The sequence below is a fragment of the Haliaeetus albicilla genome, chromosome 3 (genome assembly GCF_947461875.1).
Source record: "Haliaeetus albicilla chromosome 3, bHalAlb1.1, whole genome shotgun sequence".
NCBI lineage: Eukaryota > Metazoa > Chordata > Aves > Accipitriformes > Accipitridae > Haliaeetus > Haliaeetus albicilla.
This window is the reverse complement of record NC_091485.1, coordinates 262487-287018: the sequence shown is the minus strand read 5'-3', so window position 1 is coordinate 287018 and position 24532 is coordinate 262487. Positions and strand designations below refer to the sequence as shown.

The window sequence follows — 24532 nt, the reverse complement described above, 5'->3', positions numbered from 1 at the left end:
AAAGAACAAAACAAAGGTATAGTAGGTTTTTGCTCCCTTCCTTCCCGTTCCTTTATTTTACTTCTTCACAAAGCACTATGACATAATCTGAAAAATCTCTAGTGCAACATACAACAGATGTCCATTTGTTAACAAATAAATGAGCTGTGTGGGGTTTTTTGTTGGGAGAGGATGAACAGTTAAAATGAGGAAATTCCCATCACAGTTTCACATGAAGTATGACTGATACAAACACTTTAAGCACTAATCTAAAATACTCTACTCCTCTTGCACACCGATGCACCTTAACCCTACTTTCCACGGGATAGCTTTGGGATGGCTAACTAGCAAACAGAAATAATTAAAACCAGGACTAAGTTTTGGGTACTGGATAACCCAACTGAAGAGAATACATTGTAATTATCAAACTAATGAACTAAATGGAGTACATTGTCTAGATTCTCAACAGCTCATTAAATGGATATATTGCCTTTGCTGACATGGGCTAAGCAGTTGGCGATGAAAATGTAGAATCACAGCTTCAACACTGCAGACATCTCTGCAGCAAATAGCCACTCCAAAAAGATTGATTTCTGCCCCAACTTCTTCAACTTTTGTAGAGTTTACTAGGTGAACTTGAGCCAAGTCCATCTGAATTTACCTCTTCCTAGAGCAGTCCAGCATCAGAGTATGCTGCTGCAAAGATCTGCAAAATAGTCAGAGATTGTTACTGTAAGAAGGAATCCAACTCAAGGTGTTTACTCATTCTTTCCAGACTTATCATAGCTTCATCCGCATTACAAATATCATCCTTTAATTTCAAGAGCTTACATTTTTTCTAAGTTAGAAAATGCTATATTACCTGTATTATACAGACAAATAGGTGAGCACCATCGAATGCAAGCCAAATATTTCTTAGCAATTACACAGACTAGTTAAAACCTAAAAAATTAGATCCCAATTTTCCCTTCCTTTACATCTTCACAGACATCCACAACTATTTACACCAGACATTATAATTCTATCATATGAAGTATCAATTTAGGTATCTGTAATGTCTATACAAGATATAAAGAAGGTAAGCCAGCCTCTTGAGTTCACATGTAACTAATACTGAAATACACATAGCATTTCGTGACTGTTTTAACCTTCTATTTAATGCAAGAATGCCCAGTCTCATACCACTGCAAAAATCCATTAAGCTTTCTCATCACTCATATCAAAATAACAAAATTCTCTAAAAGTATAAATGCCACACCATGCAACAGCACCTCATGTGCAGTAATAGATAAGAATTTTAGAACAGATGTGCATCACAGCCACTCTTTATCTTAAAGGTAAATTTGGGGAAACAGAGAGTCCAAGTGGCATTTAGCAAGTAAATATGGTAGTTAGAAAGTCAGTGAACTGAGACCTCTGCTTTTAATTTATGGACCTGATTTATAGTCTTACCTTCCCAAACGTATTTATGTGTTTTACCTACTCATTGCATTCAGCCTTAAAACTAGACTGCAAGCTGTCAAACGTAGTGAGAATCTGTTATTTTTGTCCTTACTATTAGTCCATAGGGTGTCTGGAAAACAGGGCTTGACTTTAGATTGGGTTTCCTAGGTACTGCTTCTAGTACAATAAACAATAATAGCCACCACAACAGCTAAGAAAAAAACCACCACCGTAGTTGCTGCTGAAGTGTTAGCTGATGTCAAAACACCACTTGTTGTTTTTACTGGTATGAAAATGGTTAGGCATGCAGCCATAACAGAAACTCGACTGAGTATATATTTATTTTGGAATGTAACATTTTTAGTGAGTGGTACAAGCATCTACTCCAGTTATAAAAGCACTATCATAACTTTCAATGAATGGAATTAATTTTCTAGCACAAAATAGTCAGTTTTCTTCCCTTCTCCAGTCAGCAGTACACAAATAGCACACAAGCATAAAGAAATGGGAAACAATAGTGCTGCCTTCTTATCCATTAACCTACAGACCCCAAAGAGAACCAAAAACAGCCAAGCTGATTTGATGAATGGCCATCTAAACTAGCCTGGTCCTGACAGAAGAGAACATATTGCTGAATGCCCTGTTCCCATAATTCATAAATACAGGGTTTCATTTCTTTCTACAGCTATGACTTGTAGTGCCTAATACAATCTCTGTTGTTATTTCCATGTTTTCTTCTGCTTTGCCTTCGTTTTTATCTCTTCTCTACATTTTAGTTGCGGTTGCTGCCAGCCTAAACCATACTGAAGAAGTTGGAACTAAGCACCAAGTATTTTTTAGCTTTGTGTGGCAAACTCTACTGTGGCCAGGGCACCTTCATCATGATGAGATGGGCATATTCTTTGGAAACAAATAAAAGACAAATATTCAGCCAGGTGGACGCAATCCTATCATGCCCTGAAAAAGAAAATTACTATAAGTTTGGGACCCCTAATTCTCTGATTCTGAGTTTCTGCATGATTAACTTGCAATATTAACAAATATGCTGATTTCAACTTCCAGGAGATAATTTTCCAAATAGATATGGTTTTATTGTAGTACTGTCTCCCCTACAGGGGTGCACCTGCAATAAATTGCCACAAGGAGGAGGATACCAGAGGAGGAACAGTTCAAAAACAGGTACACAGAATGGTGGCTACAAAATGGAAGCCTATTGGCACATTCTGTCTGTATTCTTTAAAATTACAAAAGCAGAGGAGACATAGTCTGTCAGAATTGCCAAAAAAAGATCCCAACTGATTTCCTTTATATCTATGTATCCCAGACTTGGTAGAGAGATAGAATACATTTGTATTATACAGAAAACAGAATGTATTACTACAGAAGAATAATACAGTGTTGCTAGTGTTGAGAAAACAGACGTGTGACTATTGATAATGTCTTTGTGGGCTTTTGTAACACAAAAGAAATGTTTTGGTGACAGAGCAGAGACAACAATTGCACCAAAGGAGATACTTTTGAGAAGGTACTAGACACATGAAAATCTAGTTTCACATGGAAGTATCAACCTCAAATTCAGCCTTGCTAGCACAACTAAGATGTGTACCGCACCTTCTACATATGTATGGTATTTACTCATTAGATGAAGCAAGATGTTAAGAAGACTCCACGAAGCCTCTTCCCTAAGCAATATTCCATTTCAAAATGAAAAGTGTACTTAGTCTTAATAAGCATTTCTTCAAAAAATTGACCATTTACGTTAAATTACTTACATAATTGAAGTTAAAATATTTGCATCTGCTGGTACAACAGCATTAACAAAGCCAAGTTATGTTTTGAAACATTTGTGTGTATATGCACATACACTATCTTCTTCTATAAAAATGTATAAATAGATCCACACACAAGCACATGTGGAAAAAAATTTCTATGAAATATATATATATTCCACCTGTAAGCTAAAGCAGGGCAAGGAAACACCAGAATTTACTTTGTATATGTATTGGGTTTGTATGGCAGGGCTTTGGTAGCAGAGGAGGGGCCGCAGGGGTGGCTCCTGTGAGAAGCTGCTGGAAGCTTCCCCGGCTCCAAGTCAGACCTGCCTCTGGCCCAGGCCGAGCCCATCAGTGACAGCGGTAGATTTAAGAAGGGGAACATGCAGTGAGTAGGGGCAGTGGAAAGTGAGAGGAACCCCTTTGCAGGTACCGAGATCAGTGAAGGAGGAGAAGGAGGAGGTGCGCTGGAGGAGGGGATGCCCCTGCAGCCTGTGGTGAGATGGCAGGCTGTTCCCTGGCCCATGGAGGGGAGCAGATGCCCACCTGCAGCCTGTGGAAGACCCCATGCCCGAGCAGGTGGATGCCCCTAAAGAAGGCCGTGACTCCATGGGAAAGCCTGTACTGGAGCAGCCTCTTCCTGAAGGACTGCAGCCCACAGAAAGGACCCATGCTGGAGCAGTTCATGAAGAACTGCAGCCCATGGGAAGGACCCACGTTGTACAAGTTTGTGGAGAACTGTCTGCTGTGGGAGGGAGCCCACATGGGAGCAGGGGAAGAGTGAGAAGTCCTCCTCCCCCTAAGGAGGAAGGAGCGGCAGAGACAAGGTATGACGGGCAGACCCCAACCCGCATCCCCTGCGCCGCTGGCTGGAGAAGGTGGAGAGAACCGGGAGCGGAGTTGAGGTGGGAAGGGGCGGGGGGGAAGGTGTTCCAAGGTTCGGTTTTACTTCCCATTATCCTTGTTTTGATTTGATCAGTAGTAAATTAAATTGATTTTGGTTTTTCCCCAAGTTGAGCCTGTCTTTTGCCGGTGACCATAATTGAGGAGTGATCCCTCCCAGTCCTTATCTCGACCCATGAGCATTTCTTTATATTTCCACCTTCCCATCCCACTTGGGGGGGGAGGAGTGAGTGAACGGCCGTGTAGCACGTTGTTGCCAGCTGGGCTTAAACCATAACAGTATATAAAACCTTAAAGCTAGCTATTAACAACAAATATTTTCTGACACCATATGTGTGACTTTGCATTAATTATCTAAGAGTCAAAATTTCCTCCAGCATATAGGCCCATGTTATGAGAGAAAGACACAATTGGTTCCTCTTGAATGTGAGAAGTAAATGCTATCTTTGGAAAACTCCTACTACTGAGCAACAGAAAGAGCATAAACCAAAAAGGATTTCACAGTTTAAGCTAGGAAGAAAATATTACTACAGGTGTAGCAAAAGCCGCGTTAGTGTTACACCAGGCAACCCATTGCTGTTTAACTTTCGGTTGCTTTTCAGATAACAGATGATCACATAAACCATATACTGAATACAGATTTTTGAAGATGTTGCAAATGTGAAAAAAGTAGAATACCTCCAAAAAGTGCGATCAGGTCATTCTCAAAAGCAATAATTTAACACAAGAATACTGTTGGCCAGATTTCATTTATCCTCTGAGGAAGAGTTCTACTTCTTTTATATTCTTTTCTTTTTTTTCCATTGTTTTTGGTAAAAATTACTTAGGAATCATTACAACATGAAATGGAAGATAAGCAGTCCTGCACGGTGAAGAACATGACTCCTGAGTATTTCATTAAAAGACAGGATTTTTAAAATACCGGGAAAGATCATAAAGGCTGTCAGTACCTCTTCCCTGTCTGCAGCTGTTGTAATAGCCTCAACAAAATACAGGAAGTAAAAGAAAACAACAGGAAATCCTGGAGTGCAAAGGAAGGGTTGCAGAAGGGAGCACTAGCAAGTCTGAGGGAAAACAGCCTGTATGAAGACATACACTGTCAAGAAGAAATCAAAGAAGAGCTACGCAGGGGAGATTATTTGATCACTTGGTTTTCAAAATATTAAGGAAATTCACATTCTAACAATTACCATTGGATAAATAAAGCCTATCTGTATCTTTTGTCCTTCAGCTCGAAGAAATATCTGAGCACAGTTGATGAGCTTCCAAGCTATTCCATTTCTGAAACAAGCACTACTAACAACTAACATGACAAACAATCTAGAGTATGACAAAGGCAAGGCAGCAGGTTGTTGGAAAGAGCAGGTTAAAAATATGAGAATATTTTCCACATATGAGAATATACATCCACATCAGGCAACAAGAGCTGAGAGATGTTAATATCAAATACCATTTTTTGTTTAGAAGGCATTTGAGATACATAAAAAAATTCTATATATTGTCATCACCATCAAAAGTTACATGCATATCAGTTGTGGTGATCCACAACTTCAAAAAAAGTCTCTCTGATAATTCTCTTTCTTCTAGGCAGGATAGAAAAGGCATCATCTCTTCCATCATAAGATGGAGTGATGCAACAACTTTATTCATTTTCAATTCGTTAGAAACTGGAAATACTCAGTAAACTTCAGACCATAATCTGAAGTCTGGGTCTATCTCTATATTGCAACACTTTTCTTCAGGTATACTTTTCAGTCTAAATCAGATTCATACATTTTAAGAACAAGCAAAAATACCAAAATACATAGTGAAGGAAAGCAGCTACTAAGTCACATGGGTGACCTTTTATGGAACCAACTCAGTTCCATCAACAGAACACATTCATGAGTGATTAATATGAGTTTCAAAATAGATATTTCAGAAGGGATTATTGTTTTGTTTTCTGGTGCTCTAGCACTTGCAGAAAACTAGTCTTTTTTTCAGTTGAGCCCCCTTTTTGGCAGGTGCTTTACTGACTGTTTTTTTTCTCTAGAACTAAAGGGAAGAAAAGACTTCTGTGAGGAAGGCAGGCGGGGTTTGCCTGCTTTCATTTGCCAGCATTTAGGAGATGAACATCAGGACAAGGAGATGGAGAACAGGAAGTGGATCAGCTTCTTGGCATTGTAAGAGTACCTCCCTTTACTAGAAAATAGCCGTCTTTCCATTTCTTTTCTAATAGCCCTCTGACATCTGAGCCTGTCTAACAAAGAGACCAAGATATCCATACTGTGGATGTAAAGTGGAAAATGACCAGGCAGCAACCACAAGGAAAGCAACTAGTAGGGAAAACGTTTGGATGAGAGAAGAAAGTGGGTGAAAAGAGCGAAACGCATTTGAGGTAAGTGGAAGAACCTGACCATTTACTTCTGGAAAGGTAGAAGGAATTACAATTAGGCACTTACTGAGAAAACTGATTTATGTTAAACAAGTTAGATGATCTTATTTTTGAGATCAGGTATCTTTTTGTGACTACTGATAGGTAACATTTGAAAGATGCTCCATCCTCGTTCTGTGCTTCACAGAATCCTGAAAGGGTGGCAAAAGGAAAAGGAAGCAAGATTCAGGGTTGAGGACCATAAAGATAAATAATTGGAAGAGGCGAAATTAAGTTTTCAACATATGCTAGAATCACAAGATTTCCTGCAAGAAACTAATTAAAACAACAATTAAAAAGCTGAAGGAAAATGTAATGTATCCAAAGTATTTAGACCAGCTATTCTGACACTTCTTTTTTAGGGTCTAGTGCTGAATTTAAGTGGTAGTGTCATTGTCACATCCCAGTTTCTCAGGATGGTGACTCAGGTTCCATGATTCCCAGGTCAGGATTAAGGTGAAACGACAGCAGGGATCCTTTAACTCACAAAACTCAAATTGTTATTTGCTCACAACAAGAATTGGCATGCTCACCACAAAAATTGGCATGAAACTACATCAGTAAACTGTGTAACATGGGCTAACCCTACATCACCAAACATACACTACAGGCTTCAATTACCTGGGGATCGGTTTAGGGCAGACAATAAGGCGAGCCCTCCCGTTGGGTCAGGAGATTCAGAGCAGACCCCCTTGCTTTCCAGACTCCTTCTCAGAGAGGGATGACAGAAAAAAAAGAGAAAGATGTCACCGGTCCTGGGTCCAGCATCAGTCCCATCAGCCGAGGGGTCCGCTCCCAGAGGGCTTGCACGCAATATGGGGCTTCAGTTCGTGTCCTTTTATCATCCTTGCCCCTCCTTCGGGCGGGCACTCGGAACTCATTAGGCTAATTAGGTGTCATGAGCAGTTTGTGAGCCTTTGGGCTTGGGGGTCATTTGGGGAGTAGCTTCCCATTCCCTGCAGGGTGAGCTGCCCTGCTCAGCACATCAGAGCAGGGAGCTGTGCACCCTCCAGCACAACCTGACCTCCCCAGCCCTCCCCTCCCGGTGCTGATGGGTGCTGACCAGCTGCTCTTCACCTGGGCTTCCTTGCTAGGCAGAGTTCTTTGTTATGCAGAGTCAGTCCTTAAGCAGAACTTGCCCCACCACAGTGTTGGAGGCATTAACTCTTTCAGTCTCTCACAATCACCTATACTATTAGACTACCAGAAAACTGGAATGTATGCTGTACCTTCTCCTTATCAGTAGTTGGCAAAAATTTGAAAATTTTAATATCAGTCTTCGTGTCAGCAGCCACTTCTTCTGAACACAGCCATGGCTACTTGTTGTCTGCAGTTTTCTACTTGGAAATCAAGTTACATTTTGCAAGGTCGAGCACTGAAATCATTCTTTAGGTCCTCTTAATTTTACAGGGAAATGAAAGAAGGGACTTCCACTTAAAAACTGATGTTGTGACATAACTTCAAGCGTATTATAACAAATACTCCGTAAACCCTTATTTTGTAATTACAGGGAACTCTGTCGTAGTGGATTAAAAGCCCTCTCTAAGAATAGAAAAAAAAACACTTGATCACCTATCAACAGACATAAAATTCCACTCTGTTACCCATGTGCAGAAATCAGTAACACCTTTTACTGTAGCATATTTTCTGTAAAGGCCACAGGCTTGTATCAAATGTACCAGGACAGGGAACATACTTGCCTGCGCAGACTATCTCCAACTGTTAATTAACCTCTAGGAGAAGTGCCTGGCTTTAGATTCCATCTATGTGTTTCTCTTTTTTCTTCCTTCATTCCGTTTATTACTTCTGCCCCTATAAAAGTTAGAACTAGACCTTAATATACAGCATTCTCCACGCATAAAAAAATTTAGGCTTAAGCAAACCACTTCTCTATCTTCTTTTTGATAAACTACATTAACTGAGTCCTGACGGTGCCTTTATAAGGACTTCATCTCCAACCTCCAATATTAACTCGTCTCTGTTCCCTTTCCAAATTTTCCTTAAAGACATTCAAACTTAAAAACATTGGCACAAAAGTTGTACATAGTATTGTAGCATCAGTCTCATCAATTTTGTACTGATAGTAAAAATGACCTTTTCACGTCCTTTTGCACATTAAATTGAAACATAAATCATCTTAGCCATACTGTCTTAAAATGCTTTTTCACCAGGATTAGTAGGTAACCTTCAAAGGTTTTGTTTTCCAGGCTATTACTCCCCATTACATAGATTTGCCCAGCATTGGCTTAATTAAAACACACTTTATTTAGAATAGATTCAGCTTTTCAAGTGATCTAACTCACTCTTCAGGACTGGTCTGACTCAATACCATTCTACCAATCCCTTGCAGCAGTCATTGGTTTGTTTTTTTTTTTCATAAGCAAGGTTATATTTACTTCGGTATCACTGATGAAAATAATCAAAAGGCAGAGCTGAAACCCAGTGAAAAGTCACTGAAAGCTCTTCAGTTTGATGTTTTGCTATTGATGACTTTTTGTCAGCTACAATGTCTTAATTAAATTAGCCTTCAGATGTGCTTTATAAGTATTGTATATTGCTGATCTCTTAAATCCTAATAGGAGCAATGTAACATTTTGCCCAATATCGTTCAAAATGGCTAACACCAGCTGCTCCAGAGAAAGGTTTAAGCAACCATAAAAATTAGTTATGCATCAACCTGCTTCCACTCCAACACTTCCAGTGGCTAACTTATCCAAGAAGTTCAAAGACATATAAGCTTTAATAGCACTTGTTACTTGTCCTGGTTTCAGCTGGGATAGAGTTAACTGTCTTCCTAGTAGCTGGTACAGTGCTATGTTTTGAGTTCAGTATGCGAAGAATGTTGATAACACTGATGTTTTCAGTTGTTGCCAAGTAATGTTTAGACTACAGTCAAGGATTTTTCCTCTTCTCATGCCCAGCCAGCGAGAAAGCTGGAGGGGCACAAGAAGCTGGCACAGGACACAGCCAGAGCACCTGACCCAAACTGGCCAACAGGGTATTCCATACCATGGGACTTCCGATTTAGCATAGGAACTGCGAAGTGGGGGTGGGGAATTGCCGCTCAGGCTAGCTGGGTGTTGGTTGGCAGGTGGTGAGCAATTGCACTGCACATCATTTGTACATTCCAATCCTTTTATTACTACTGTTGTCATTTTATTACTGTTATCATTATTAGTTTCTTCTTTTCTGTTCTATTAAACCGTTCTTATCTCAACCCACGAGTTTTACTTCTTTTCCCGATTTTCTCCCCCATCCCACTGGATGGGGGGGGGGAGTGAGTGAGCGGCTGCGTGGTGCTTAGTTGCTGGCTGGGGTTAAACCACGACATTACTATAGCTATTCATACTATATATATATACACACACACTAATAACCACTCTTTGGGTTTTTTAAACATATTATCACAGTCTTAGTCTCCACAACGTTTTATGGCAATGAATTTCAAATGTTATGTATCACTGTGTGAAAAGTGTAATTTTATCTATTTTGAATTTTCTACAGTTTAGTCTGACTATATCTCAGGTTCCAACTGTATTTTACTGCCAGAAGAGATTACATCCAAAGTTGGTGTCTCCCAAACATTTCTAAGACATAGAATGCTACAAAATTAATTAATTTGGCTCTTCAGCAAGGTATCTGAATATCTTAATTCTGCAGTATTGGTCCCTTAACAATCTAGTGAGACCACTCTTTAGCCTATTGCCTACTTTTGCATATGCTCAGAATATTGTTATTTACCCATGGTTAGCCAGTAACCCCTTAGACTTGCTCTTAGCTCTCCTGATTATTTGTGTACATATACTGCCTGCTGTAGTTTATGATCATTTTATTGGACTCCACAGAGTTGGTTTCACCATTATCTCAAGGCTATTTGGCTCCAATGATCTTGTCATGCAGTCATTACAAGCTTAGTCTAACCTTTTTTCTGCATGCTCTGTATACATCTACAAAAAAATAACCATTACCCATGTGGTCCAGCTGTGTAGAAATTAATTATGCACATCCGTAATATATGCATGTATTATGCCTGCACACATAGGCATTGCCTGACTTTAAAAGAAAACGTTAACTGTTCTCACCAAAAGGTGAGTTTTATTCCAATTTTTTTTCATCGGAATAAAATGAAAAATTATGAGTAAATCTTCCACAAATGAAACTTAAACCACTAGAGATTACTCAGTGTGCTTTGTATCTTTAAAGTTACCAGTATTAAAATTGTTGCAATTAATTGAATTCATGGACTGCTACTTACCTCTAATATTTGCATTTAGAAATGGTCAAATAATTCTGAGTTCATTTTACTTTATTGTGGTGTGTTGTGGTTTATCCCCAGCCAGCAAATAAGCACCACACAGCCACTGACTCACTTCTCCCCGAACCCAGTGGGATGGGAGAGAGTAAAACTTGTGGTCATGAAAGAGAAAGGAAAATAATAGTAATAGTAATAAACAATACAACAACAATAATAAAAGAATTGGAATATACAGAACAAGCGATGCACAATGCAATTGCTCACCACTCACCGACAGATGCCCAGTTAGTTCCTGAGCAGCAATCCCCCCCCCAGGCCAACTCCCCCCAGTTTATAGACTGGACATGACATCACGTGGTATGGAACATCCCTTTGGCTAGTTTGGGTCAGCTGCCCTGGCTGTGTCCCCTCCTAACTTCTTGTGCCCCTCCAGCCTTCTTGCTGTTTGGGCATGAGAAACTGAAAAATCCTTGACTTAGAATAAACACCACTTAGCAACAACTGAAAACATCAGTGTGTTATCAACATTCTTCTCATACTAAATCCAAAACATAACACTATACCAGCTATTAGAAAGAAAATTAACTCTATCCCAGCCAAAACCAGGACATGGTGTGTTGACCCTTGCCAGCAGCTAAGCACCACACAGCTACTTGCTCACACTCCCCTCCTCCTCCAGCAGGATGGAAGAGAGAATAGGAAGAGAGAAAGCAAGAAAACTTGTGTGTCAAGATAAAGACAGTTCAAGAAGTGAAGGAAAAAAAGAAAAAATACAACAAAAAACCATGCAATGCAAAGGCAATCGCTCACCACATCCCACAAGTAGACTGATGCTCAGCCAGTCTGGTGGCAATGACCATCTCCTCTAAAAAACCCTCCCCTCAGTTTTTATTGCTGAGCAAGACACTATATGGCATTGAATAACTCTCTGGTCAATTTGGCCCAGCTGTCTAGGTCATGTCCCCTCCCATCTTCTTGCTCACCCTCGGCCTACTCACTGCAGGGAGTGGGGGCAGAATGGGAAAGAGAGAAAGCCTTGCCTTTGCAAGTACTGCTCAGCAACAGCCAAAGCAGTGGTGTGTTATCAACACTTCTTTAGTCACAAATCCAAAACACAGCAGCCTAAGGGCTGCTATGGAGAAAGTTAACTCCATCCCAGCCAGACCCAGTACAATAAGACACTATAAGACATAATGAGAAATTATCAAAGCTCCAACTTCAGTGAGATACTGTCATATTTTGCTGAAGCGATGTCTCTTGCCTGTTTTTGGCATCGATCATCAGCCTAAATCATGTACTATCTTTTTGAAGTTTCATTTAAGAAGGGACATACACACCGCTCCACTACATCTCCTGGTCTGGGAGACAAGAGACAACATTTTGGTTTCTACATAATCCTGACACCTCAAGAGCTCAGTACCAATAAAGGATAGCCAATACCCTGCTTGTGCTCAGATCCATGCTTTGTCAAAGCAGGTCTCTAGTCCAAATTCTTTTAGAAATCAAATAGGACCATTCTGTGACCTTCTCAATAACCCATCTGTTTGCTCAAGGGGGTTTTGAAAATTCATTTGACTACTTTGACAACAGAAAGTTTGACTGCCTTTGAATCCGCTTTCAAAGACAAAATTATACAGGTCAAGCTATTGCCCATGGAGTATTCTGGTTAGCTTTGACAATGATGGATACCTTTGATGACCATTTCCCAGATCCCTTATGCCTACACTTCACAACTGTCCTTAATGATGAATGACAGTCATCTGCAATGAATGACAACTTTCCAGTACTCTCACCCCTAAAGAAATAGCATTATCATCACATTTTCTTGCTATAATTTATCAAACTGAAAAATACAGCATCTCTGATTAGTAGATCCTTTATTAATGTAATAACTTGAACAAATACTAAGTTATGTGTTTTGAAATGCAGATGGTAAAAGATATCAAGCTGTTAGGGACAGTATACTCTGTTTTCCTTACTGTAGGAACTGTAAATCTTACTCTTTAATGAAAATGCAATGTAGAGAAGACAGACTGTTTTGATTTGAAATTGGTTTGGATATCCTAGCTGAGCCCTGAAGAAATACGCAACTGATTGTTATAAATAAAGGGATATTCAAAGCTGTATTTTGAACGGAAATCTTGTTCTCACCAGTCACAGGAGTGGACATTTTATTTGCTTACTGAGGGGTTTTGCTATATAGTTACATCTTCAGTGGTTCAACAGGGACTGAAATAGTTCAGCAAAAAGACCCTCAGGAAAAAGTCAACCACTCAAGTTTTCACTGTGAGAGAAGGTCTCATCTTAGGCCACAATTCTTGGCACTGATTACTCATTACTGGCAGATCCAAATGAATTTATCTTAAATAACACAAGCTTAGTTCAAAATTATTATTTCCATTACTGTTACAATGAAGGTCCTCAACCACAGATCAGGACTTCTCTGTGCCTGTGTTCTACAGAAACAAAACAAAAAGGACTGCATGCAGAACAAAATGTTTGACATCTAACCAAAAAAGGCTATAATCTAGATATAAATCATCAAATAGAAAGAAGCATGGTAAGTATAGAAGCATGAGAATCCCAGGAAGAATGAGAAAATATTGATGAGCTTGGTGGGCACTGTTGTTAGAGACCTTAAGTGTTGCATTTTGCAAGGTGTCATATTAGTGACTTCCAAGAACAGTTTTTAAGGAGAACAGAGCTTCCTAAGGTTTCAGAAATGTTAACGAGGACCTCCTCCCAGACTTGCAGGGCAGAAAAATAGAAAGCATGAAGGAACTTGTTTTAAAACAAACAAACATGTAGGGGAACCTGAAATAACATGTCACTTGAGAGGACAAATTATCTTCTGCTGTGGGGGGCAACAGCTTTTATTTTATTTATTTGCACATGGAAGGAGATGAATACACCTTTCTAATAGCTTACAGATTTTATACCTGTGGTATATCTCAGCAATATTTATCCATTGTCAGTATGAGTCAAACAGGGTAGTTAGTTGCCAGGGACTGGTAGGAAGCAGTACGTTAATGCTGATGCAGTGAGAAAATGCTTGTGTGCATGTGTACACATAGTAGAAGGGTGAGAAGACAACTGTGAAGTGATACAGAGAAGAACCACAGCAGACATATAAAAACCTACTATCACGGCAGATCATGTCACACACACACAAAAAGAATTACCAGACGGTAGCAGGCAGTGTTTTTTGTGCATTTGCTTGTGCATTCCTCAACTTTGGAAACTTTGTGCATGTTTATCTTTGCGTTTGTGATCTTTATAAATCTGGCTGCTTAAGAAGATACCTGATTTTCTACTTACAGACTGATTCAGCAGTATTTGTATGGTCCAGGTGTGCTGCCTGTGGAACACAGGGCATCTTCTCTGAGTCCTGCAGTAGCTTCAGAAATACCTTTCATGAAATAGGAAAAAAGAATTTAGAATCCATTTTCTAAAAACTACTTTATATATATATAAAAAATACCACAAACCATCCAGCTTGTCAGATATTAGTAGCCACCCTACTGGGATATGACTATAAGATTAGTGAAGCTCTCCAGTGGAGGAATCCTGAAGATAATGGGAAAAGAAAAAATGCCAGTAGATGCAAAAGTACCTACGCAAAGCATTGTTGGACTATACACACCGCTATCTGCAAAGATTTTTCAATAGACTGGCTGCCCTTGATTGACATTTTATGCTCCTAAGCTGTGGTATATGTTGGAACTCAGTTACTGCAGTTTTTATCAAGGGCATATTGACAGCTTCAAGTCTCTTCTGATACTCTAGCTAGAAATCTGTGGGCACAACAGGAACGGCTACCAAGCAGTTCTAGTTGTACCAGTACAACTAAATCTAATGTACAAAATCTTACAGAATCAAGAATCCACAGAGCTCTGGGAAGTGTCCATAGATTTATGCAAGAATGTGGGCAATAACGCTACTGAAAGACATTTAACGGACAATGCAATCATTGGGCACAGTCAACATTAACAAAGTCCTGTCTAACTAGTACTATGGAGAGGACTGGAAACAATGCGTGTTTTGCAGCAAAACCATTAGCATGCATACCCCAAATTGGGAGAAGATGATAGGATCCTGTTACCTAAAATCACCATGGGAAAAACCGAAATTATTTTTTTATAAAAGTAACAAGCTAAAAACCTGCACTAGAGTAAAATTGTAAGGGTTGAATCTTCCTAAGCAGGGACACACACACATCAGAAGAGAATTAAAGACAACATTTAAAAAACCCAGCAGAATTCACCAATTTTAGAGTCATGAGATCTATCTATATACACTTTGCCAAATAGATTTGTGTTCAACCTACTACTTGTCACTTAATCCCGTTTCACAGTTCTGTCCACATAAAGTCCTTTGAATTTCATAGAGATGCATTACATTTATCAGTCCCTCAGCCTTGCAGAAATTCAGAACAGATTTCATAGCGAGTTGGTTATTAACACTCACCCCACTTCTTGTAAGCTCAAATGAAAAATAAAATTAACATTATCTTATCTTAACCTGAACTGCAATTCAAACAGTGATCTAGCAGCTTCAGAAAAAAAGAAAGAAAAGAAAAATTAAGAGAAAATACAGCTCACATGAGCATCTCTAATTGAACAGCAAAAGTACAACCAAGATTTGCTTTCTCTTGCTGAAAGCCTTCTCTTGCTTTCTCTTCTCTGTTTGGGTTGAGCTGCAAGACTTAGATTATAACCACAGTGCGACTTTCAGAAATCATTAAGAAACCATTTATTTCTCCCCACAAAAGAACCTGATTATCAGCTATAACAAAAAATTCCTTGTTTCCAAGGAGTTCATACAACAGACAATAAAAAACAGTCAATCTGAAGTACTTTATAGTTGTGGAAAGATATTTCTTGAGTTGCTAAGGTCTGACTGTTACATAAACCATATTGTCCTCAGTCACTATAATTGCCATTTAACAGTGGTTATTGATTGCATTTGTTAGCTAGAACTGCTCCTCTCTGGCTAGGACAAAGGCTACACTACAAAATGTTCCCTGCATGTACTCAGTTCAGTGTCAGAATTCCTGCTGGGGTTGCAGACAGACATTTTCTTCTTTAATCACACTGTGTCACTTGAAGAGAGGGTGCACCTATACCTTAAAAAAGAAACAAAACCCTGAAACACTTTTCTATTACATACTGTGTCTACTGTAGCTTCACCAACACAGCTATTCTCCACAGGACAAGCTATAAAGGCAGAAGACCACCTGCATTGCCCAGTCTTCCCCATAGTATCCAGGCAGCTGTCAAACATCCCATTAAGAATGGGAATCATTAGGGACCATACTGTACAAAAGAAATGACAATTTACCTAATGTTGCACAGGATATTGTAGACAGAAGTAGTATTAGCCTAACAGTGTTATTAGCAGAGTAAGTATCCTCCAAAACACACAGATCTGGAAAAGTCAGGATTAGACACCATAACAGAGAGACAACATGTTCTTGCCATACATAAAAGACTGGATAAATTCAACAAGAGAAGGTGTCTTCTAGACTTAGCAGAGCATCTCTTTCCCTACCTGCCTTAACAATTCCTGCTTAATTTCTGCTTTGGCTAGCAAGTCCATATCTGACCAAGGACTTGTCCAGACTGCTGTCTGTAGGGGAATCTGAGGAAACAGACATTTCCTGCACCCCCTCTAAGTTGTACTAGGCAGCTACTCCCTGACTTCTTCCCAATTCCTTCTTTGGGACAGCATCAAAAAACAAGCTTAGTTCATTGATACAGTGGCACAGTATCCTTGACACTTCACTGCAGAGCATGGGGACCCTGTCACACCTTAGTTATCATTCCTAAAACACATCTTCACCTGAAAGGAAAAAGTGCAGAAAATCAAAGCGGCTGGAAGAAGAGAAAGCGAAGAGGGGAAAAAAAATAAACCAACCAACACCTATAGACAGTCCTTTATCATCTAAACCCACTGACTGGTATTTTAGCAACATTTCTGGGCCCTACTGCATTTTCTATTGACATTGGTTTTATATTTTCTTGCAGGCAGTCCTTGCTCAGTATAGCTTTCTGTAGCTACAGGCAAGTTTCACTAAGGAGAACGATGCAGAAGCAATCTTAGAACCGTTCACTGTGGATGACTGTTGACTGAGGAACTTTTGCAACCAGGCCAATGGTGATCTGCTAAACAGGAACACTTTGGACTGTCCAACTTAGATACACACCCAGAGGGAGACAGACAATTGGCACAGCTCAAAGCCACAGGAAGAATTCACTCAGTATGCTTCTGAGGAAAGTACTTAAAATAGGTAAGGAGTAGCATGACTCACTTCCAGCACTCACCCTTGTGAGCTTGCTCCACAGCAGGCACTGAAGGACCACCTCAGCTGCTCTTGGCAATGGAGAGAGCAGGTAGTCATGGCTACATGGCTGTTGAGAACGACTGCTCTACTTGCAAGCAGCAGCCACTGCCCTGGCTGCCTCTTTCAAACCACCAGATTGTCAGTAGGTATAGGAAGTGCTTCCTCCCTCTAGGAAAAAGGTCTGGCCAGATTGTCCCATTACTAGATGTTGTTAGAGCACTCTCAACCAAACCAAATCTCCTTCGAAGCTACATAGTGGTTTAAGGCTCAAATATTTCAAGGAGGCATATAGCTTTCCCTGGAAAGTTTTGGGGCAAACTCTCCAGTCATTTTAAGAAAAAGAATTTAAAGTTGTGCTCCATTAACAGGTATTTCAACACATCTATTTGGCAAAGATGTTTCAATGGTTTTCTTCTCTCCTCAAAGCAAAGCAAGAAAGCAATATGCTTTGAAACCTCCAGTTGCCAGAAAGTGAAACATCATCCTCCAAGGAGCTCTCAGTATACACTTAATTTAATGACCACCCTTCTACCCTCCTTTTGGTTCTGCTAACACTCTTTGGATTACAAGCATTACAAAGTACACAAATACAAACACTTGGAAAAGATATTTACAAACTAAAATGAAGCAAATATAATGTATAGTGATATTTGAAAGTGTCAGGAACTGGTTTTTTTTAGAACTTCAAGATTCCTTTGAAGTATGAATGGAAGCCTGGTTTCCCTTGAAGAGTAAGATTTTTAGAGAGTGCGACTGTCCCTCAGACTGAAAAAGAATAATGGCGAGTGTATGAGAAAACAAAAAGAAAGGATAAAATAAAAATTATAACACGTTTCTTCCTTTAAAGTCAGAATTCTTTGTTTCCAGATTGAATTGTTTGAATAGACTACCACTATTACGTGCTATCCATTTAGTTGCCAATGCAAAGAGGCTTTTGATAAGAAAATAAAGAATTGAGGTTGTAACAATGACTAATGATGAGATGCAGAGATGACAGAAATCACCCCAAATTAATGCATTAAGTCTTCAGGCTGAAGAATGATACATCAATATCTAATACCGCCTTTAAAGCTTTTTTTTTTAACCTCCCCTGCAGAAAACAACCAAAAGTAAGCTGTCAACTGAAAAACAGATGCAGCACACTAAGGAAGCTTCCTCATATTCCATGACAATTTCATATTTACTTTACAGATGCCAGTTCTGGAAAGTCCTATAATATCACACAGGGACATAATCAAAAAAGGTTCTCAATATATACATTAGCTCAGAATCTATAAAGTTTGGCAGTGAACAGTATTCTTTCTTATAGCATGTTAATCACCCTATATAATTTGAAAGAAAACAATTTTTCAATAAGCTTTCAACTTGCCTTGTAGAATTGTATAGCAGGAATGTAATTTACTTTATAGGATTATGTAAAATGTTTATTAAACTTGTATGATTTATTTTTGTCCTCCTCACCACCCCCCCCCCTTGCCATAGCAAATGCTTGCCACACTAGCTTTATATACTGTGGTCATTCATAAGAGAAACACTGAAGAGATGCTTTTTTTTTTTTTTTTTTCCCCCCCTTTACAAATAACTCAGTTTTATAAAGCTTAACTTCAAAGGAAACCACATACTTGCTGGTAGATCATTCCTGGGACTGCAGTTTAAAAACAAATGTGCAAAACCAGATCCTTTATGCTTGTGCAGGGTCCTAAAAACCTACGTAGCAAATCAATATAGTCCTAAAGATGTCTCCCGGTAGACCACTTCAGGGTATAGCAGCTTCACCTGGTGGCGTATTAGTTCAATAAATTTCACGAACAATTGTCATTTTAGGTTTACTTGCATTATTGGGGTTCTATTTCTATTTTTACCACAGATATACAAGATGGACAGTGGTAAACTTGCAAAACAAACCTAGAACTGCTGATGCAGTTTCAAATATCTGACCCCATTAATTCCCATATGTATAGCTCATGCAGCAAAAGTACAATGCATAAGTGATGTCTAACAGGCCTTAAAGTATATCATCTTCATAAAACCAGGAAAGATGACCATCCTCCCTGGGGGTTCTGGTGTTCCAGCTGACCACAGTACTACATCATAGCATCTCATACACTTTCAGGGAACAGAGGGAAAAGGGATACATGCCTTTTCTATACTAGGTATTTATTGCTGTATGTAAAAAAAAAAAAATCACTCTACAGGAATCTCCACTGCATTATTTTTGTGGGGGTTTTTTTTCCAACATATATTAAATTTTCTGTCAGAAAACAGTCCAACCTCATCTGTCTTTAACACTACAGGTAATCACTGGAGAAATCAGATTCAGAAAGTAATATTGAATGAATTGTCCCATCAAATAAAAATAGATGTGTTTTGTGCACCAAAAAATACTAACATTAGTCTTCTATCATCACTGGAAGAGGTGGAAAAAATTATATTTCCAAAAGAATCTATAATATAGAACTTGAACAGTAGTGGTTTAGGGACTCTTGATATTTAGAAGTTATAGTTGGGATAAAACCTGTCCAAGGAAAATAACTTCCTACTGATACAGCTATTTACACAGAGCTATATTCATAAGTGATGAAGAAACGTAATAGAGTCTCTTTCTCTGGTCTGTTTGGTATATATACACACATATATGTGTGTGTGTGTATATATTAGTGTGTATGTATGTTCATGTATACATATATGCATCTACAGAATGTCTCTCTCTCTCTAGGTATACACATAAAATACTCTTTAGCAAAACCATGTGGTGAAATCTCTAAGTCCTAAGCTTTAGAACTTTGCAAGTCAGAGTATTCTCAGCAATTTTGAAATTCATCATTTTCAAAGATGTCATTGTGATCTTCTAAATAATAATAATAGTAGTAATAATAATACCACCCAAAACAACCAAGAAAGCTGATAAAACCATGTTTTGCTGGCTCTTTAATGATCTGTATCACATATTACTTCCTGGCAAGGACAAACAGCTCCCTTAGAATATACACTGCTATTACATGGCTGGCACTGTTAGGTTCTGTACAGTACATTTTTATTATACCGTTTTCATGAGCGTTAGACTGTATCCCTAGCCATATGTTTCTCTCAGGTAAGAGGGAGAACCACAGCATCTCAGCTGGCCATGCTGCAGGAGGGCAATGAGATCGCTGAGCACCTCAGCCTCATCAAGATGGTGAGTGGTAAAGATCAGCGTGCAACCTGCATCAGAAAGATTGGTACATGTCTACAACACCTGGTTTCTAGAGAAACACATCTTGCTTTCATGAGGGCCTTTAACCTTAAGGGAACATGTTTCAGGTCCCTTCAAAACGTAACTGCTAGACACAAACAAAAGCTGCATTCGGATTTACAGTCCGAGTTAGACTCAGATCTAAACTTGCTTTGCCTTGAATTATACATAGTAAGCAGTATTAAGCCATTACAACTTCAGACTGTTTTAAGAGCTTAAGAGACTCCTTAAAACCACATAACAGCAGTGTCTGTTTCAATGGATCATTCACTGTGAGTTACTACAGCTCATTGAATGCCCACTTGCTGAAGAGTTTGCCTCCCACAATCAGTTTTTAACCTTATGGCACGTAAAAAAATGTAGGTAGCAGACTGACAAGTCTATTTTCATTAGAAATATAGGCACCTATATACAGATATGTGCAAAATGGGAAGTGAAAACCAGAAAATAAATTTGAGAAGCTAACAAAAAAAACAAAAGGTAAGAGAGGAGAAGCTTCAGGACAGGACTCAGAACTAAGCTTAATCTTCTGTTAGATTAGGCATCTTTCTATGAGGTAGCAGATAATTCTTGTAATCTCACTTGTCTGCATTAAAGTTTCCCAAGTTCAATTAAATGTTAGTTCTGAAATTAATGCATTTAGTTAATGAATAGCAATACTAATATTCTGACTATCCTGTTTAAATTTATTGAAACAGAATTCCAGAAAGGAAAATAAGCAGCAAATTATGAGTATAAGCTTCATACCAGCTTTGTACTTCAGAAGAACCTCCCAGATGCTACGGCAAGAACGTGGATCTACTCCACTGGTGGGCTCATCTAGAACAACTGTCTTTGAGTTTCCAATAAAGGAGATGGCAATTGACAGCCTCCTTTTCATGCACCCAGAAAGGGCTCCAACAGGTTTGTACTAATGTTACATCATGTCCACTCAGAGCAGAACTACTGAAAAGTCACTGTAAACGGAAAGTGAAAAAACCACTACCTCTGACTGATTATACAATTTGGTCACAAAAACAAATAGAAAAAAATTATCTCTTTACCTACAATGTATAAACACTCATCACCACCTGAAATGCAAATTCTGGATAAGTATTGTGCAGGATAAGAACCGAAAATTTTGAAATTAAGTCCAATAAAATAAATACCAGTTTCTCCAACAATTTCAGCAAACTTTAGATTATAGCTTCTTAAACCGTGGTAAAGATGTTTGGTTTCATAACTCAAACAGTGCTTCAGTTTTTGCAACTACATAAAAGAAACTTAAAAATTGCCTGAGTTTTTTAGGAAACATGTAATCATTTGAAGTAAATAAGGTAAAACTGCTGCTTCCTGCCTCCCCCCCCCCCCCCCTTTTTTTTTTCTTTGGAAGACATGTTTCTGTGAAGGAAACAGATCAGCGATCTCTAGGTAGAATAATACTACCTAATCCCACCTAATCTAATTCCTGTGTTAAAGAGTGGGAGACACCTTACAGACATTTCCTATTCAGCCCTCGCCCTCTGATGATCTTGCATCTGAGTAGCATGTGGAAACATGCTCAATAAAGGCAGCACTGAAAGACCATCAATTTATTTTTCATCACATTGAACATCCACTCATTGACCAAGCTTTCAGTTGCTATCAGCCTGGCAAAGCAAGACATGAAAGGCTCAACAGTCCTACGCTAATCTCCTGAATCATTTGAGTGAATATGCAGTCTGCAAACCATGCCATTTACCCTGAGAAAATTTCTCATTTTTAAGAAAACAGGTTTCTATAATTGTTGTATAGATATATGTCCAGGAAAATTATTCTTAATGTCTTTAGAAGACATCTTTTTTTTGCTTAATAAAAAGCAAATTTTGTTTCATTGTTTTGTTGCTTTCCTAATTTCTCTGAAGTATTTTAAAGCACTCATTGCCTTTAAAAAAAATTAAATTTTTCTTAGTAGCAAGGCCTGCAGAGTCCTGAGTATTCTTATGTGCCATTAGTATGACAGACTGCTGCTGAAATTACAATTCAGCAGTCTAAGTACAATAAAATACAGGAAATTATTTTGCATAAATTAACCAAACACTAGGTTTTGTTTGTCTTTGTTGTTCTAGAGAGTTGCTTCTGTTGTTTCTAGAGAGAATGCAGTGTCCCACTGTCGTGAATGAGTGGTTTGGGCTGCTTAAAGAATCATCATCAAGGGCATTAGCAAAAGTGACTTCATAGGAGTTTATAAAAGCGCGACTTCACAAAGTTTGATGGCAAGGTACACTCTATTACTTAATACGTGGATGAAGCGTACAAAGGAAAACCAAGTTAGAATTAAACTACAATGATTTATAAAGAGACCAAACATGCAAAAGGGTAAGGGAGACCCTCCCATTGAGTCACAAGGTTCAGAGAAGACCCCCTTGCTTTCTAAACTCCTGATGGAGCTTAGGTGCACCTGGATCCACTCCTAGTCCCAGGCTTGGTCAACAGTTTATGTTTTAAGGGATTACATGTGTGTAGCAGCAGTCTAAGGTTCATTCACAGTTTAAGGTGGATCACAAGATTTAGCAGCACTTAATCATTGACTAATTTAACAGTTACAAAGTGATTCAGTAGAATTTACTACAATCACAACAGTGACTTAATTATAGATTCAAAACAGCAGTATTTATACCTGTCGTGGTTTAACCCCAGCCAGTGACTAAGAACCACGCAGCTGCTCGCTCACTTCCTCCCACCCAGCAGGATGGGGGAGGGAATCAGAGAAAAAAGGTAAAACTCGTGGATTGAGATAAGAACGGTTTAATAGAACAGAAAAGAAGAAGCTAATAATGACAATAATAACAATAATAAAATGACAACAACAACAACAGTAATAGGATTGGAATATACAAGTGATGCACAATGCAATTGCTCACCACCCACCGATCGACGCCCAGTTAGTCCCTGAGCAGTGATTCCGCCCCCCCAGCCCCACTCCCCCCAGTATATATACTAGACATGATGTCTCATGGTATGGAATACCCTGTTGGCCCATTTGGGTCAGCTGCCCCGACTGTTTCCCCTCCCAGCTCCTTGTGCCCCTCCAAGCTTCTTGCTGGCTGGGCATGAGAAGCTGAAAATCCTTGACTTTTAGTCTAAACATTACTTAGCAACAACGGAACACATCAGTGTTACCAACATTCTTCTCATACCTAACTCAAAACATAGCACTATACACCAGCTACTAGGAAGAAAATTAACTCTACCCCAGCTAAAACCAGGATGATACCATACTTACTGTCTGATACCTAGGTCAATTTACACATGCAGGCACACAGACACAAAAGGTACGTATATAAACAAAGGTATACCTGTTAAAAAACTCCCCTCGAGTTCAGTGAAATATTCACTTCAAATGTCTCAGCATTTCTCAACAGGCAAGGGTTGAGCCTCAGGGAGTGAAAGATTTCAGCCCAGGTCCCATCCTCAGCTTTCGGCAACAGTCCTCCGAACTTCGCGAACTTCAGAGTTCGCAAGTTCTGAGAGGCATCCCACTCAGAGGGAGATGCTGGTCACAGCCAGCTGTGGTCCAGGAGAGCTCAAAGGGCCTCACTTAGGACTGCTGTTTATAGGTTCGCAAGATGATTGGCTTTAATCATCAGCAAATTACTGAAATTCCAGTAACACTGGTACCGTTCCACTCGAGCTATGATCCAGGTAACGGGTGTTCCAAGACTGTCAGGGGACTGATGTTAGATGACTAGTTATTCCCACTCTTATTCCCCACCTCAGCCAGGCAACAGGAGTTCTTGGCATGATCAGTGCCGCTCCCCACCTTAGCCATGCAAGAATTCCTGGTATGGTCAAGGGATGCTTAACTGCCCAAGTCATCACACAAAGGCCAAGGGCTAACAGGAACTCCTGAGACTGTAGAGTGGCCCAGGAGGAGGGGCAGAATGCACCACCACACCCATACCAGAGATTTTTCAGATCAAAATTTTAAACTAACAGGCTTTTATGATAGCAACTAAAAAGGAAAGCCACTTTGCCACAAATGCATCTGCGTATGCTTAATTGTACGCTTAAGGAGAAGTCCCATCAACTGGGCTTTTATTTCCATTGAAGTATGGAAGTACCCAGCCCTCCACACAGCCTAGCACGAATCAGAAGGTAAACAGAAACTATTTACACTGCCACACTATTAGAAAAGCATATATTTTATTCCTCAAGTTCAGAAAATGCAGTT

General features: G+C 39.3%; 1 protein-coding gene across 1 annotated transcript in view; it reads right to left on the bottom strand.

The window, feature by feature from the left end:
- The window catches only part of ABCA13 (ATP binding cassette subfamily A member 13), a 160443-nt gene that overhangs the window by 78392 nt on the left and 57519 nt on the right, over window positions 1-24532 (bottom strand). The window contains 3 exon segments of the mRNA XM_069778573.1: window positions 14084-14174; window positions 20152-20309; window positions 21088-21270. Coding sequence (XP_069634674.1) covers window positions 14084-14174; window positions 20152-20309; window positions 21088-21270 — 432 coding nt within the window.